This window comes from Choloepus didactylus, chromosome 3 (assembly GCF_015220235.1).
Source record: "Choloepus didactylus isolate mChoDid1 chromosome 3, mChoDid1.pri, whole genome shotgun sequence".
In the NCBI taxonomy this organism is placed as follows: domain Eukaryota; kingdom Metazoa; phylum Chordata; class Mammalia; order Pilosa; family Megalonychidae; genus Choloepus; species Choloepus didactylus.
This window is the reverse complement of record NC_051309.1, coordinates 167,100,879-167,116,789: the sequence shown is the minus strand read 5'-3', so window position 1 is coordinate 167,116,789 and position 15,911 is coordinate 167,100,879. Positions and strand designations below refer to the sequence as shown.

Below are 15,911 nucleotides of genomic sequence, written 5' to 3'. Positions count from 1 at the left end.
CATGGTTTCTACTGAGAAATAGGCACATAGTCTTACCAAGTTTCCTTTGTATGAGATGGATCACTTTTCTCTTGCTGCTTTCAGGATTCTCTCTTTGTCTTTGCTGTTTGATAATCTGATTATTAAGTTGTCTTGGCATAGGCCTATTCAGATCTATTCTGTTGGGGTACACTGCACTTCTTGGATCTGTAATTTTATGTCTTTCATAAGAGACGGAAATTTTCATTGATTATTTCCTCTGTTATTGCTTCTGCCCCTTTTCCCTTCTATTCTCCTTCTGGGAAACCCATGATACATATATTCATGTGTTTCATGTTGTCATTCAATTCCCTGAGATGTTGGTCATATTTTTCCATTCTTTTCCTTATCTTTTCTTTTGTGTGTAGGATTTCAGGTGTCTTGTTCTCCAGTTCCTGAGTGTTTTCTTCTGCCTCTTGAGATCTGCTGTGGTATGTCTCCATTGTGTCTTTCATCACTTGTATTGTGCCTTTCATTTCCATAGATTCTGCCAGTTGTTTTTTCAAACTTTTGATTTCTACCTTATGTACACCAGTGTTTTCATTATATGTTTCATCTCTTTTGCCATATCTTTGCTAAACTTTTTGAATTGATTTAGCATTAGTTGTTTAAATTCCTGTATCTCAGTTGAAGTGTAAGTTTGTTCCTTTGACTGGGCCATAATTTTGTTTTCATAGTGTAGGTTGTAGTTTTCTGTTGTCTAGGCGTCTGGTTTCCTTGGTTACCCCTATCAGGTTTTCTCAGACCAGAACAGGCTCAGGTCCCAGAAGGGGGCAACATTCAGTATCAGGTTTCCCTGAGGGTGTGCCTTAGAAGATTGACACACCCTGTGAGGCCTCTATCTGCTGTGCTTTTCCTTACCTGCCCAGCAGGTGGTGCCTGTCAGCCTGTAGCTTCTGACTGGTGTAAGGAGGTGTGGCCTCCTTAGTTTCTGTTTTGGCTGTTTTCCCCCAGGCTCTGGGGTCTGGTTCTGAATGGAAGGCCGGTAGAGAGCTGGGCCCAACTCCTTCCTCTTAGGGAAGATACACACCTTAGGGAGTTATCTGCATTTAAATAGGTTCTTTGTCTCTCTGACTCTGCTATCTCCACCCTCGTCGGGGTCAGAGTGCTGTGAACTGAAAATGGCTGAGGTTTTCTCCACTGAGCTGCTCAGGTTGAGAGAGAAAAAAAGGGACAGAAAGCCCCTTTCAGGGCCAGTCCATGGCCCCCAGTTTCACCCATTGGCCAGAGATAGCACCTGGTCCTCTGGGCTCCCCATCCTGGGACAGAGAAGTCCCCTGGCTCTTCAAGGTCAGTCATCCCTAAAGGCCTCTGTCTGCTTGTTTGGGATTTGTAGCTTGCATTGTGCAGTCCACATTTGCCAATTAAAACCCCAATTGGATCTGGATTGAGGGATATTCTCTTGTTCAGAGAGTGCTACTCTCTATCACAGCAAGGCTTTGCAGTTCGGCTGCCATGGGGTGAGGGGGCTCCCAGCTTGGGTCCACAGTTTCTACTCACAGCTTCAATGCTGCGATCTCGGGCATTCCTCCCAATCCAGGTTGGTGCACAATGTGTAGACGGTCACGATTGTCCCCCAGCAGTTATTCCAGATCATTTACTTGTTTCTGGTTGTTTATTAGTTGCTCCAGGGGGACTAACTAAGACTTCCACTCCTCTCTATGCCGCCATCTTCTTCCCCAATCACTGGTGTATTTTTAAATCTCTCCAGGTGATTATAATCTATATTAGGGCTGAGAACCGTTGCTCTATTAAAATGGTTCCCAACTTTAGCTGCCCATTAGAATCACCTGAGGTCTGGGGAACTTCAAAAAATAGCACTGCACAGTCACCATTCCCAGAGTTTCTAATGTAATTGGTCTGGGATGCAGCCTGGAGGTTCAGATTTTTACAAGTGCTCTGGGTCTTTCTACCTGCAGCTGAAGTGGAGAACCACTGGTCATCTAAGCACTGCGGTCCCAAGAAGTGTTTGAGGACTATGTCAAGAATTCCTTTGCCCATTAAACTTTGAGTGGTAACATTTTAGGAAAATTTAGAGAATTTAAAATCTTTTATTAAAAAAACACTGAACAAATAAATGGGAAAAATCATACCCATCTGGTTCTGTCAGATACAATGGCTGGCTTCAACCCCCACCACCCAAAATGCCACATTCTTATTTCCTTATATTGTTGTTTTCAACAGGATCAAGGCTAGAGATTCCATGGATTTTGGCATTGTATCCTTGTTCTATGGCCTCTACTATGGAGTAATGGGGAGAGACTTTGCCGAGATCTGCTCAGATTACATGGCTTCTACTATTGGAGTAAGTGCCACTTTCATTCTTTGGAACCATTCATGGCACGAGAAGAAACGAGCTCATTCTACATGTTTGCATCCATTTTCAGAAACAGAAAGATGAATCTTTGTCTATACTGATTATCTTTTCCTTTGACACTATTTAAAGAATTAACTAGTTTTCCCAGGCCATTTGCTCCCTGGATTGTCTTTGTACCAAAAATGTCCTTTGTTAGTTAGTTAGAAAATATATTTCTTATTTATATATAGTGATTGGGGGATAAGGCACCTTATTTAATGAAATATGCTAATTAATTAAAGTTGACATATCTACCAGACTCTAATTACCTACATTTAAAAGATTAGTAAAGATCAACAAAGGCTCTTGACGTAACTCTGTCTAATGCAAATGAATGATGCTACATGAAACATTTCAGAATTAACCAGTGCCTCAGGATGATAGTCATCATAAAGATCATTTATTGTTATATAGCATCTGAAGAAGTAGAAGATATAAGAAGTGTGTGAAATGTATTCTGACTGTATCCTGAAATTTAAAAAAATCTCTAATAATGTTGTTTTTATTTAGTTCTCTTAAAATTAAAAGTCAGAACAGACAACTTTCTGGTTAGATGGATTCCAGATTCCAGATAATAGTAGCTCTCCTCTGGGACACATGCACATCCCTGTAAAACCTCATAAACCAAGGATCCTAGGGGTGGACTTGCAGTTTCAGGAATTCTGCATCTGTCCTCTGCCTGTCTCTTGGTCCATGGCCAGAAGTGAAGTGGAAAGACTAGTGTAAATGGCAGGGTAGAGTGAACTTCTAGGCTGTGTTTTCTCTGTTTATGGTACAGAGGGGTTAAATGAACATGGCCTTAACTTCGTCCCTGCCCCATCTTCCCTTCCCCTCCACCCTAGGCTCTACTTCACTCTTTTTCCTAGGGCTAAACTTCTGTAGAGAAATGCTGGAATAAGATACTTTTTGGCATTCCTCTGCCATGTATCATCTATAGAATGTGTGCCTTTCTTATAAGATTTAAGGTGAGCACAAAAGGAAGCATTTTTATCCTTGTTCTCTCAACAAAAAACAGAAGTCATACACCTTAGGAAACTCCCAAGGCTGTTTATGGACAGAAGAGGAAGAGCAGAGTTGTGTGTGTTTTATTCTCTGGTGGATCAGGAAGAAAAGATTTAATCTGGCAAGACAACCAGGTTTTTAGGCACAAATTTTCTGAGACTTCTCACCTAATTCCACCCCACAAGTCCTCAAATTCTTGTCATCCTCACTGCAACCCCCAGTTCTATAAAATCACTGCTTTAAGCCGTTGGCACAGCCACCAGTGATTTGGACTGGTGTGTGTGTGTGTGTGTGCGTGCATGTGTGCACGTGTGTGCATGCGCTTCTAACTGAGGTAGGGAGGGAGCAAAGGAGGAGTAAGTCCCATTCCCACACCAGTGCCTAAGCCCCACACTGGACCAGTTAAGTCAGAAGATCCAGGAATGGAGCCAGAGCATCTGCTTTGTTTAAAAGGCTCCCAAGGAAAAGCTATCAAGCCATTCAAAAGTATGGATGAATCTTAAATGTGTATTGCTATGTGGGAAAAAAAAGCCAGTTTACATACTGTATGATTCCATTTACATGAAGAGGAACAACTTTAGAGAAGATAAACACATCAGTGTTCTCCAGAAGTATGGAGAGGGGGAGGGTTGAAGAAGTGAAGCACAGGGATTTTTTTTAAGGTAGTGAAATTCCTCTGTGGGATACTATAATGGTGGATACATGATGTTATGCATTTGTCAGAACATTCTTTATAACACAAAGAATGAACCTAAATGCATTCAAATTTTAAAATATCATTTAGAAGTTTAGGGAATCCCAGGATACAATGCAGACTGTGAAAAAAATCTAACTCTTTTACAAATGTATGAAACAACCTCACTGAAAAAGGTGGGGGATAAAGTTGCTGACCTAAATAACTTTGGAAATGAGTGGAGATTATAAGACTAAAGGCAAAAGAAACTGCACAGTAAGTACTGTACTCTCATTGATAAAGTTTCCCGCAGGGGTACGGGTTAAAAATTCTGATACAACTATACATGTATACTGGAACTGAACTATTAAGGAAATGGATGGCAGAGCCAGGTTTCTCACTGAGGCTAGAATGACCATATGGTGATGGATTAGAGTTGGAGACATCAGTATGAGCTCATGTTTAGCTTAATATGGATATGGATGGATACATATAGAAATATTTGTTGATATATGGATAGACATTGGTGATTATATACACATATTTTCCTTGCCCTGTCAGTTGAGAGGGCCTAACTGCAATGACCTTCCAGTAGCAATGAGCACACCTAGAATTTAGATCTTGGTTTCTAAAATCATTCTCCAATAAAAGGAACACCGACACCTTAGAGAAAGAGCATAGATTCTAAGTGTTGGGCAAGGACTATGTGATCTGGGCCTAGAGTATCTTGCAGTGCCAGAAAGCAAGGAAGTGCTCAGAAACAGCAACAACAAACGCACATACACAGTGATGGGGGAATGTCAAATGGGCACAGAAGCCAACAGAAAGAACTCCCAATTATCACCACCTCCCACTTACAAAGGGAGAAAACTAAGGCTTGGGGCTAAGCAATGTCCTTAAGTCATGTAGTAAATGGATGTTAGTGGGGTAAAGCCCACCTTTTTGAACACACGAATAGCAATACATTTTCTATATATTCACACAATTTGAAACAATTTGAGCAACAAAATATAGAAAGTAATATTGGATTATAATCTAAAGTATAACATAAATGCCCATGAGTCCATATTGATATAAGTAAATGATTGAATAAATAAATGGGGGAGAATAGACAAATCTCCCATGCAGAAAAATTCCAGGTAAAAACATAACCACCAAGTCCTTAAGTTTGAGCTGCACACTGAGACTTCCTTCCAAAGAGTACAGCATGGAAAGGGGTTAACAAAAGTCACTTCACAGTGGAGAGACCTGAAAGCTCTACCTCAGACTGGCATCGAGTTAATATCAATGATGATGTCATGTTGGTAGTAGGTACCCTTGATATGGTGTGATGAAAATGTCACTTTACCTCTATAGTGTTCCTCCCCCAAACTGATAACCCTAATCTAATGATGAGAAAACCATTAGACAAATCCTAATTGAGGGGTATTGGCAAAATGCTACCCAAAACTGTCAAGGTCATCAAAAACAAGCCAAGTCTGAGAAAATCACAGCCAAGAGGGTCCTAAGGGGCATGACAACTAAATGTAAGGTGGTGTCCTGGATTGTGTCCTGGAACAGAATAAGGATATTAGATAAAAATTAATGAAATGTAAATAAAGTGTGGACTTTATTAATACACTAATGTATCCAATATTGGCTCATTAATTGTGGCAAATGTACCCCAGTAATGTAAGACGTTAATAATAGAACAGCATATGGGGCATTTGGAAACTCTCTTCAAATATTTTCTTTAATCTAAAACTATTCTGTTTTATTTTACAATTTTGTTTTTAAAAATAATGCTCTCTGTGGATTCTAGTGCGCTGCCAGTGCTGAGAGCCACTCTTCATCCACAGCTTTGGGAAGATGCATGTCCTCCACATTAGAATTCTAAATGCATTTTCTTCCAATGGTGATTAGTCTACGTGCCCTCTAGAATCACATGAGAATTAAAACAAAACAAAACATTTGCCTGGATTTATTCCAGATCTATGAATCAGAATCCCCAAGAGAATAGGGAAAAGGACCAGGCTATAAGCCCCAAAAGCTTCCTGTATGGTTCTGCAGCACATCCCTGGATCAAATCTGTTCCTCTCCAAGGACTGCTAAATGTGGAGCTTAGATCAGTGACTACAACGTGCTTTGGGTGCATTTGTAATGCTGTAATGCATTTTTTGTCTGGCCTGAAACTTTAGCCCCACTGTGAGTTCCTCTGGGAAAGGGTGTTTCAAGTTTTAAACCAACTTGGAAGCAGGGAAGACTCTTGTGCAGAGGGCTGCCTGTCCCAGTGGCTGGCATGTGGCTTCTCCGCTTTCAGAAAATGATATGTGCTCTTCTTTCCAACAGTACTGTGCTCATTTTCCCCTAACAGTTCTACAGCGTCGGTGGGATGCCCACAAGGAGCTTGTCAGACAACATCTGTGCTGTTTGTGGGCAGAAGATCATTGTGGAGTTAGATGAAGAAGGGCTCATTGAAAATACCTACCAGCTTTCATGTAATCATATGTATCCTTTTCCCAGGAAGTCGTTTGCCCTTCATCAAGACAGATCTGTGTTGTGCATTGGAGATGGCAAGTCAGGGAAGGCAAGTCTCATCCGTCTTCCTCCCTTCCACTCCTCTTCCTCCTCCCCTCCCATCTCCTCTGCATTGCTTGTCTCCAGTCTCCAAGCCCAGGCCTTTATCCTCCATCCCAGTCTTTTCTTCAAGACGTTTTGGTCATCCCCAGTGAAACAAATGAACTGGTTATTAAGGTGATCCTCCTCTTCCAGTACTTTCCTCTTTAAAGAGGACTCTCAGGGGTACATAAACAGGACGGCAGCAGCATCTGCTCTGGAGCTGGCTGGAGAAGTGGGTCACAGCTATAAGTAAACAGACAGCCAAGAAGTTCTGGAGACTAGGGGTTTGGATGTGGGAAAAAGAGAGAAGTTTCAGGAGCAGAGAGGACCTCAAGACTGTCCAGGTGGAGCACTGCGTCTGAATCTCACTAGACTGAGAAATACAAAGTGTGCTTTGCCTAGAAATAAGCCACAAACCTATTTGTGTCAACAGTGGCAACAGGGACAGCCGGGGAGAAAACCCAGCCTCCTTTATACCTTTGGTCTTGTAAAGAGGATAGTGCCACAGGCACCAGGATACCTTGGGTTACAAGAGGGGAGCCCCATATACCTGGACCCTGAAACAGAGTTCTTGGACCATTTGGCTGCTCTGATTTAGGGTTCCTCCCCCAGATAGCCATCTATTGACCAAGGGATCCTCTAGGTGGGAGGTTCCAGGCAAGCCTGGCCCTGGAAACCAGCATTCTCTGGGAACTGCAGTAACCACTGAGGAAGACGTATGCTGAAAGATGTGGGTTCAAGACCCCTGCACAAAGCAGTTGTGCTGCCTGAGCATGTATATATGCATTCCAAAGATGTTTTTGGATTGGTCAACAATTAAGAATTATAATTCTTTCCTAAATGCAAAATGAGTGGCACTATTTATCTTTATTTTGTAGTACAGTATCAGTTGTTTCATGTTATCACTCTATATACCTAGTCAGTTCAAAGATCTGCCATCTTGTCTTTTGCCTTTGGAGACTCTGTAACTCAGTAACACCCTAGATGTGTAGTGCCTGTGATTCAACTCTGTTTAAACTGGACAGTTTCCACGGAGTCAGTCATGAGAGTAAAACACTGGACTCTGAAATGTGACGGGAGCCCTTATACCAATATTTAAGCCTTAAAATTGTAAGGAAAGAAACACAGAGATATCCCATATGGAATTCTATGGTAGTTTTTCAGTGTGATGATTTCCCCAAAAAAACTACCACTCTCAGTAGAAATTTTCCAAGTCTGGCCCTAGTGTAAATATGATTTATTTCTCAACTTTTGGAACAGAGCCCCTTCTGCCATTTGCAAGTGGAAATATTTTCTCTCTCCACCTTTAAAAGCCCTTAGGGATTGTTGTACATGTGTGCATATGTAATCTAAAATATAGTCACCTTTAAATTTGCTTTTCAGGGATTATAATGGCCCATTTTAGCATGAGTCATATTAGCAAGGAGGGGGCAAGCATTAATCATATTAAAAACGAGGGGTTATCTGAGTGTTGCTCTGTGGCAGTTTTGCCAGTGTGGAGGCTTTTTCAGCATTGAGATTTTGAAGATAAATGGAAGTATTAAAGAGGAGATGGACATTTCAATGCTGGCTCAATAATCCCTGAACTCTCTACCTATCTGCAAGAAGGGGCTGTATTCCAGCCCTTTAGAATGAAGAGCTGTATGGCTCTAGGTTCAAAGTCTTTGTTTTAATATACCGTTTTATGTTAACCTAAGCATTTTGCAAAGGCAGCCCAATTCCAAGAGCATAAAATAGTGGAAACTCTGAGTTGCACACAGATCTAATATGGAGGAATTACATACATGGCCTTGACTTGGCTACATGATCCTCCAATCCTTAAGGAGGAACCTTCTAAATCAGTGCTGTTCACACAGATGTAAAACAGGCTAGTCAGAAAATTGTGTGATCTTGGCCTAGAAAGCCACATTTGAATCAATGATGAAAGAAAGAAATAAAAAGAAAGAAAAGAAGGAAGGAAGGCAGGGAGGGAGGGAGGAAGGGAGAAAGGAAGGAAGGGAGGAAGGAAGGAAGGAGGAAAGGAAGGAGGAAAGGAAGTAGGGAAGGAAGGAAGGAAGAAAAGGAAAGGAAAGGAAAAAAGAAAGAAAGAAAGAATCTCATTACAGATCATTGTTTTGCCCAAATCTACAATATTGGGGAATCTGGCAAAACATACTTACCTGTACTGGTAAGCAGCACACTGCTTAAAGTGTGAGGACACAGAGAAGAATGAGATACAGTCTTTGCCCACAGGTAAAGCATATTCTAGAAGGAGAGAGAGAGAAGCACACAGAAAGTCATGTTACGTGTGACATGTGCTCTCATAAGAATAAGTCCTTGGTGCTGTGGGAAAACATGGGACTCACTCTCAACTGTGGGAAGAAGAGTCAGGCTTTCTGGATGAGGTGATGCACACAAATGAAGATCTAAACACCTAGAGTTTGAGAAATTAAGTTTAAAGGGCTTATGTTCTATTACTATTGGCTCCTTATTACTAATAAAAAGGCTAAGTATAAAAGCTTAGGAAGTTAATAGAAATATTTGTAAGTTTATGACCACAAATAATTTAAACTTGTCTAAGTGTCTAAGACAAGTCTGTTACATAGCAGATAATGAGCACTGCACAAAAGGTAGAATAGGGAAATAGCATGGTAAATGCAAGAAAAATGCACAATAAGCGAGATAGGGAAATACAATGATACATTGACATAAAACATTATTGTAAAAAAAGAAACACTTTGACCTTCTTTATCTATTTTGATTCTTTCAGAAATCAAATGAGATGAGAAGTGCTAGTAAGGCCAAGAAGCTAACTAAATTCAGGGTCCTAAAACTAATGCAGTTCTGACTCCAAGCTCACTGTCCTCAGAAGTTCCATCGTTCTACAGAATATCCCTTAAAAAGAGATGTGCATAATCAAGTCATGCCTGACAACCCTTCTTACCCTCCACAAGTAGACCCTAAGGATGGGATCATTTCCATTATGTCATCATGAATTATTTGCCCTTTAATATCTAAAAGTTTCCCTAACAGGATGCTTAAGTTTTCATGAATTCTGCATCCGAGGCTGGTGTATTGTTGGTAAAAAGCAGACTTGCCCTTACTGCAAAGAGAAGGTTGATTTGAAGAGGATGATCAGCAACCCATATCCTTTTTAAAAAAAAAAAGTTACAAAGTATTTTCTTAAATGTTTCTGGTGATGTATTCCTCAAGCTGGCCTTTCATTATCTTTGTATATTTACGGCAGAAAATTTTCTGTTTTCCCTAACCACCTAGTTCAAAATGAGATATTGGTCTTGTTTCTTCTCTGTTCCTGTATTATTATTCTGGTTAGGATGTTAAGAGCCAAAGATACATTGACTTTTCGTCTTCCATGTTTTCCACTGTAAGGACATAGTGGTGGGATATGGCAAAAGCTAGATAAATAGATGGAAGGATAGACTAGATAGATGATAGATGATGGATGACAGATAGATAGATAGATAGATAGATAGATAGATAGATAGATAGATAGATGATAGATAGATAGATATAGAGATATAGAGATATAGAGATGGATGATGGATGGATGGATTAGAATTGAAAATGTAAAAGTCCCAAATGTGAACCAGAGTATAGAATATTATTTTTAGATGTACAAAATTTCATTATTTCTACAGATTAGTAGGCTTTCTTTCCCTATGTTTTGGCTTTTTAAATTCCTTGCCATGTCTCATCTTTTCTTAGATTAACCCTTTGGTAATAATATTTAAAAGAAACAAATACCTACAGACTTGGACAGCTTATGGCAGCAACTTTAATTTTTGTAGACACCAGAGATCCCCAAATGAATAAATCCAAATCCCATTAAGGTCACAGGAAGGTAATAGTCCCATCTATAGTTGACTAAAAAGGCTTAATCCTCAACCCCACTGTCCCAAGACTATAGGGACTGGGAGGTTAAATGGGATTAAGCAGAAGAACATTGAGAGACTGACACCAATCTTCCAATACATGCTCTTCCCATAAGAGAGGGACTTTATATGCTCTCTGAGTAATGGTCGCCTCAATTTAATAGTCCTAAAGAAGATGTATTCCTTGCTCCTTGGTCCCCTATGCCTTATCCACCCTAAAAGTTCAGATTAACAGTGACTGCTGGCAGTAACGCCCCATCCCTGAGCATTACAAATTGAAAGAAAGATTTTCAAGTAGAGCATCAGAGAAGGGGACAGCATGGGTGGGTCTTGGGGCCCTGTCATAGCGACAGAGAACACTCTCTGGTAGCCACCAGCTTCATCTCCTAGCCTGGCCTCTCTCAGCGAGTCAGTGCAATTCAAGCACATCTCAAGGCTAAAGGTGTCTGGTGCTCCTTCCTTTCTCTTCCTCTATGTCCCTGACGTTTCCTTCTAATATAAGAAGACCAAATCAAGAACAGCTTTTGGTTAACAACTTACCTATAAAACTGCAGTACCTAGATCTTCACTATACAATGAGTGCTAATATGTCCCCTTCTCTGATGCTCTACTTGAAAATCTTTCTTTCGATTTGTAATGCTCAGGGATGGGGCGTTACTGCCAGCAGTCACTGTTAATCTGAACTTTTAGGGTGGATAAGGCATAGGGGACCAAGGAGCAAGGAATACATCTTCTTTAGGACTATTAAATTGAGGCGACCATTACTCAGAGAGCATATAAAGTCCCTCTCTTATGGGAAGAGCATGTGTTGATAGATTAAATAATAAATGGAAATTGACTTCTGTATATTCTTGAAAGAATAAGCATTTGAATAATATTATATATATTCTTCTTTTTGAGACTCAGTGTAAGAAAAAGCTATATGTGAAACATCTGATACTTTGTTTGCAAAACTGCTCTCAAAGATGCTAGGCATGAATTAAGCTCCGTTAGCACAATGATTTAAAGATCAGAACCAGGAAAAGGTGTGTCATCTGAAGAACTGGTGTGATTCTTTTTAATGTATGCCAAGTTTCTTCTGATCAGCTCACTTCAGGGATCCACTTAGTGTAGCTTCCAATATAGTAATTCCCTTCTTCCTTCTTCTTTTAGTATATACCCTGTGCCTTTAATTCTTGTTTTATAGTTGGAGATTTTATTGTAAACAGTTTCATTTGATTTTTGGAAATAGGTGTGGTGTAAATAACGATAACCATGATGTTATAAAAATCTCGTGATTAAGAAGAATGAACAAGAAAGTAAATACCAGTTCATTATATTTCATATCATTTGCAAAGTACATTTGTGAAAATTTCTGCTACTTGGCTATATAGAGACCAACGTCCTTAACTGAGATTTAGCTGGGAGCGCACACATTTTTTGTATGGACAAATCCTGGATTGGCTTCGTTATTTGGTGGCCTGGCAACCTGTCGTGATAGGAATAGTCCAAGGCATTAATTATTCTCTAGGACTGGAATAGGACATCAGACTTACCCCAGAAGCCAAGTATTGCATGTTGAAATATTTTTAAATCCTTGATTCTACATTTAATATTAATTTTAGCAATGATCCTAGTGTGACTATGTGGAAAGAATTTAAAGAGAAGCTGAACAGTGGAATAAACAAATTCTGTTTTTTCATCTTTCTCATTACAGTTGTTTTCTAATCAATGCTTGCAACACATTTTATCACACCGCAAATCCCACCTTCAGTTTGGATGATAATAATCCCATTTGTAACAAGTTCAGAAGTTTACAAAGCACTTCTCATATCCAACATTTAGTTACAGCTAATACATTCTCATCAGTTCAAGATCATCAAAGAAATAAGTAGAAGTTGTTAAGTTACTTACAGTTTAAAGATATGGTCTATTCTGCTCTATTTACTGGGTACTGCATGGCACCTTTGGCACCACAAAGATTCTGTCTACAGAGGGGTTTATTCCCAAAGCTTCTGACCTCAAGGCTCCAGAGTTGCTCTGGTTTCCTGAGGCTGCTAAATGCACCCGGTCCACTCCAAGGCTCCAAGGTATACACTAAAGAGGAAAGAATTCCTCCCTTCTTTTGTGCTGTGGGCTCTCTCTCTCTCTCTCACACATACACACACATACACACACACAATCACTCATTGCCTTATTCTGCTTTTATTTTCTTCATAGTATTTATCAATATCTGAAATCATAGCATGGATTTATTTTTTTAGTGTTTGTCTCCTCCACTGGATTTCCCATAAAGTAGGGAATTTTGTCTGGTTTGTTGCTGCACTTAGATCAGTGCCTGGTACTTAGTAGACACTCAATAAATATTTGTTGAAAGAATCAACTAATCCAGCAGAAGGATGCAAAATTAACTGAATGGAGACCAGTTAAGCAAGAATACCCCAAGAAAGATATGTTGGTCTCCTGTAATTAATTCATTTTAAATTACTGGTCACAACATAGCCAACACTGTATACACAACACCAAATATCCACTATGCAATACTTGAAGACTCTACACTTGTATGATGTAAAAAGGAAATACATTGGTAATTACCTTCCTTGTCAAGATATTAGCAATGTACCTTAATGCTGTTCAAAGTTCCTTCATAGTTGTAATGAAGATAACTCACACGAAGATTTCCACCTGTCATTTTTCTTTTTGAAACTGTCCAGTGCTTCAGTATTGATGTTGGTTCACCATCCAGATTATTAGATTTAACTCTGGATTATTTCTCATCAGGAGACATTTCAAAAATTCAATACTGATTACATATGAGGCATGTGCAAGGGTTAAGGAGATAATACAAGATTCTTAAACTAATAGTCTGTTTGATAGATTTAAAAAAAACCTCACAGATAGATAAAGTACTAAATACAAATTGTTTTTCTTGCATAAAAGAAGGAACCCTTACACTGGTGTATTTGCCACCTACCTTTTATGGACAGCAGTATGAGCACAACTTTTATAAATCTATGCAAGTAAACCAGTGCGTATCTGTCTGCAATTCTAAATGACCCTTGGAGATCAGAAATGTTAGATAATCACTAAGCAATCTCAAAAAACACAAAGATTCCTTCTCTTTTATACAGTCTACGTATTTACAATCTAATCCCAATTTTTTAAAGTAATATGTATATATGCATTGAAAAAAGATTGGAGAGCTATACACTACAAAGTTACCTATGGGTACCCCAAGGTGGGGGGATAGAGCTGACTCTTACTTTCTTTTATACGCTTTTATCTCTTTTCCAAAATTTCTACAGAGAACATGTTTAACATTTGTAATAAGAAAAATAGAGGTTATTTTTAAAATAATATTTTAGCTCTATCAATTAACTATGAAGCTATTTCTATTGCTGTTTAAATTCTTGAGATTAAATACATAGATCAAGTCTGTGTTAAATTTGTCTGGTTCTCAGGGTAATTAACACTGCCCTTAATGTAGGAAACAGAGAAGTGAAACAGAAAGTCCATTCAAGTTTTCAGTTTCTGTGGCATATACACCCCCCAAATATCCTCAAGTTTCCTTCTCCTGGGCTTATCTGTTTTTCCTTTGGCTGATAATGTTTCCTCCGTAACACCGTCCTGGTGTGTGTGTGAGAAAGAAACAGCACTGTGTGTCGGTTTCCCAAGGACCAAAACCTGTTATGCACTCAGTGAACTTACTGGGGGAGGCGGAGGGAGAGCTATCTTTCTGCAAACAGTGGGTCCCTTACATGCTTGCTAGCGCTCATAACAGAAAAACCTCCATTAGCAAACCATAATATATAAGAAGACTTGGCACTTCTTGGAAAATAACAATAGCTAACTTCCAGTACAGGCATCCCTCCCAACCCACCTCCACCCATCCTGTGGTCCCCATTCTCATAGACTTGGTGCTCTTCCTCCTGACACCCCCACCCCACACACACAGGGGGATGGTAACCAAGGGGCTGGGCTCAGTAGTTTACCTAAATTACTGCACTTCACCCTCTCAGTACCCCATGAAGTAGATATCCCTACTTCATTCCTATTTTAAGGGCGGGAAAACATTTTGGGTCAGGTCAGGTGACTTGCTCAAGGTCCTGTATCTGCTAGTCCAGGTCTTTGGGACTCCAGAGCCTTACTAACCACATAAAGCCCTTCTGGCTGAGAATTAAGCAAGGGGCAGAGGACATTCACTTCCTCCTTCCACATGTGCTTCTCAGCTTAAGAAGAAGGTGGCACAGAATCAGGAAATAGCTCTTTGCAAAGAATGTTATATTTAAATTGAATGTATTCTTAAATCTAGATTATAAAAAATAACACATGTAGCGGTATCTATCAGTTAAAACATTGTGTAGCAAACTATATTTTCAGTCATTTTGGGGACCTTCAGGTATATACTTGTTTAAAATTCTGTTTAGTAAATTCATAGAGGCAGAAAGTAGAATAGAGGTTACCAGAGGCTAAGGGGTGCAGGGGTTGGGAAGTTTAATGGTTAATGGTATCAAGTTTCTGTTTAGGGTGATGAAAAAGTTCAGAAAATAGTGATGATGGTTACACAACATTGTGAATGTACTTAATGTCACTGAACTCTCCACTTAAAAATGGTTAAAATGGTAAATTTTAAGTTATGTATCTATTACCACAATAAAAAAGGAAAAAAATCTGGTTAGCTCACATGTACTTTTTAAAATATTCAGAAGAAAAAAAGTTCTTTTTAGAATTACAGACAAGATTCTGCAAAGAAGGAATAAGCAACAAGACACGGGGAGACAGATTAGGAGGCGGGGAGTGAGCGCCAAATGAAGACAGAAGAGACGGACTAGAGTCTCATGGGGAGTAAAAGGCCAAAGGGAGATTATAATCAGGGTTTAAATTCTTATAAACTGAATATTTTACTTACCTTAATAATTTCATTTTCGTAGAAAGACATAATTTACTCTAACTAGTGTTATATACCCTCTCTTGGGTAACTATGACTGGAGAAAACTAACACCTAGAAAGACAGACCCAGTTCACAGACAGATACACCCTCTGGGGCCCCACCCTGTAAATGTTGATAGGGACCCAGAGCTCATCTTTCTAGGAATAGCAACAAGTTTGGCTGAGTGGCCCAAACATTTTGCCTCGCTGCTCTCTAGAACAGTGGCACAGAGAAGCAGTGACAGCTGGTTGGGATGGAGAACACACCCCGTGGACGTGGACCAGGTTCCCCACAGAGAGCTGACTGACGTGACATGTTCCTTTGAAATCCTCAGTTCCCTTGTGCTATTTTCTAATGAACTAAGCCAACTGCTATGGAGGATTCAGGTATCAAGAATAAACTTAAATCACAATCATCTTATACAATAAAGAAAAAGCAAAAACCGTTATTTCAATCAGGTAGCAATTTTATAAAACAACACTC

The 15,911-nt window shown here is 39.6% G+C and overlaps 1 protein-coding gene across 2 annotated transcripts in view; it reads left to right on the top strand.

Annotated features, from left to right (window-relative positions):
• The window catches only part of RNF175 (ring finger protein 175), a 49,872-nt gene extending 37,674 nt beyond the window's left edge, over positions 1–12,198 (top strand). The window contains exons 6-9 of one of the 2 annotated variants that reach the window (XM_037830860.1): positions 2,203–2,323; positions 6,403–6,536; positions 9,670–9,771; positions 11,920–12,198. In XM_037830860.1, the coding sequence (XP_037686788.1) occupies positions 2,203–2,323; positions 6,403–6,536; positions 9,670–9,771; positions 11,920–12,040 (478 nt within the window). In that variant the 3' untranslated portion in view covers positions 12,041–12,198. The remainder of the gene's footprint in view (positions 1–2,202; positions 2,324–6,402; positions 6,537–9,669; positions 9,772–11,919) is intronic. The other variant, XM_037830861.1, reaches the window with a different exon arrangement.
• The last annotated feature ends 3,713 nt before the right edge of the window (positions 12,199–15,911 follow it).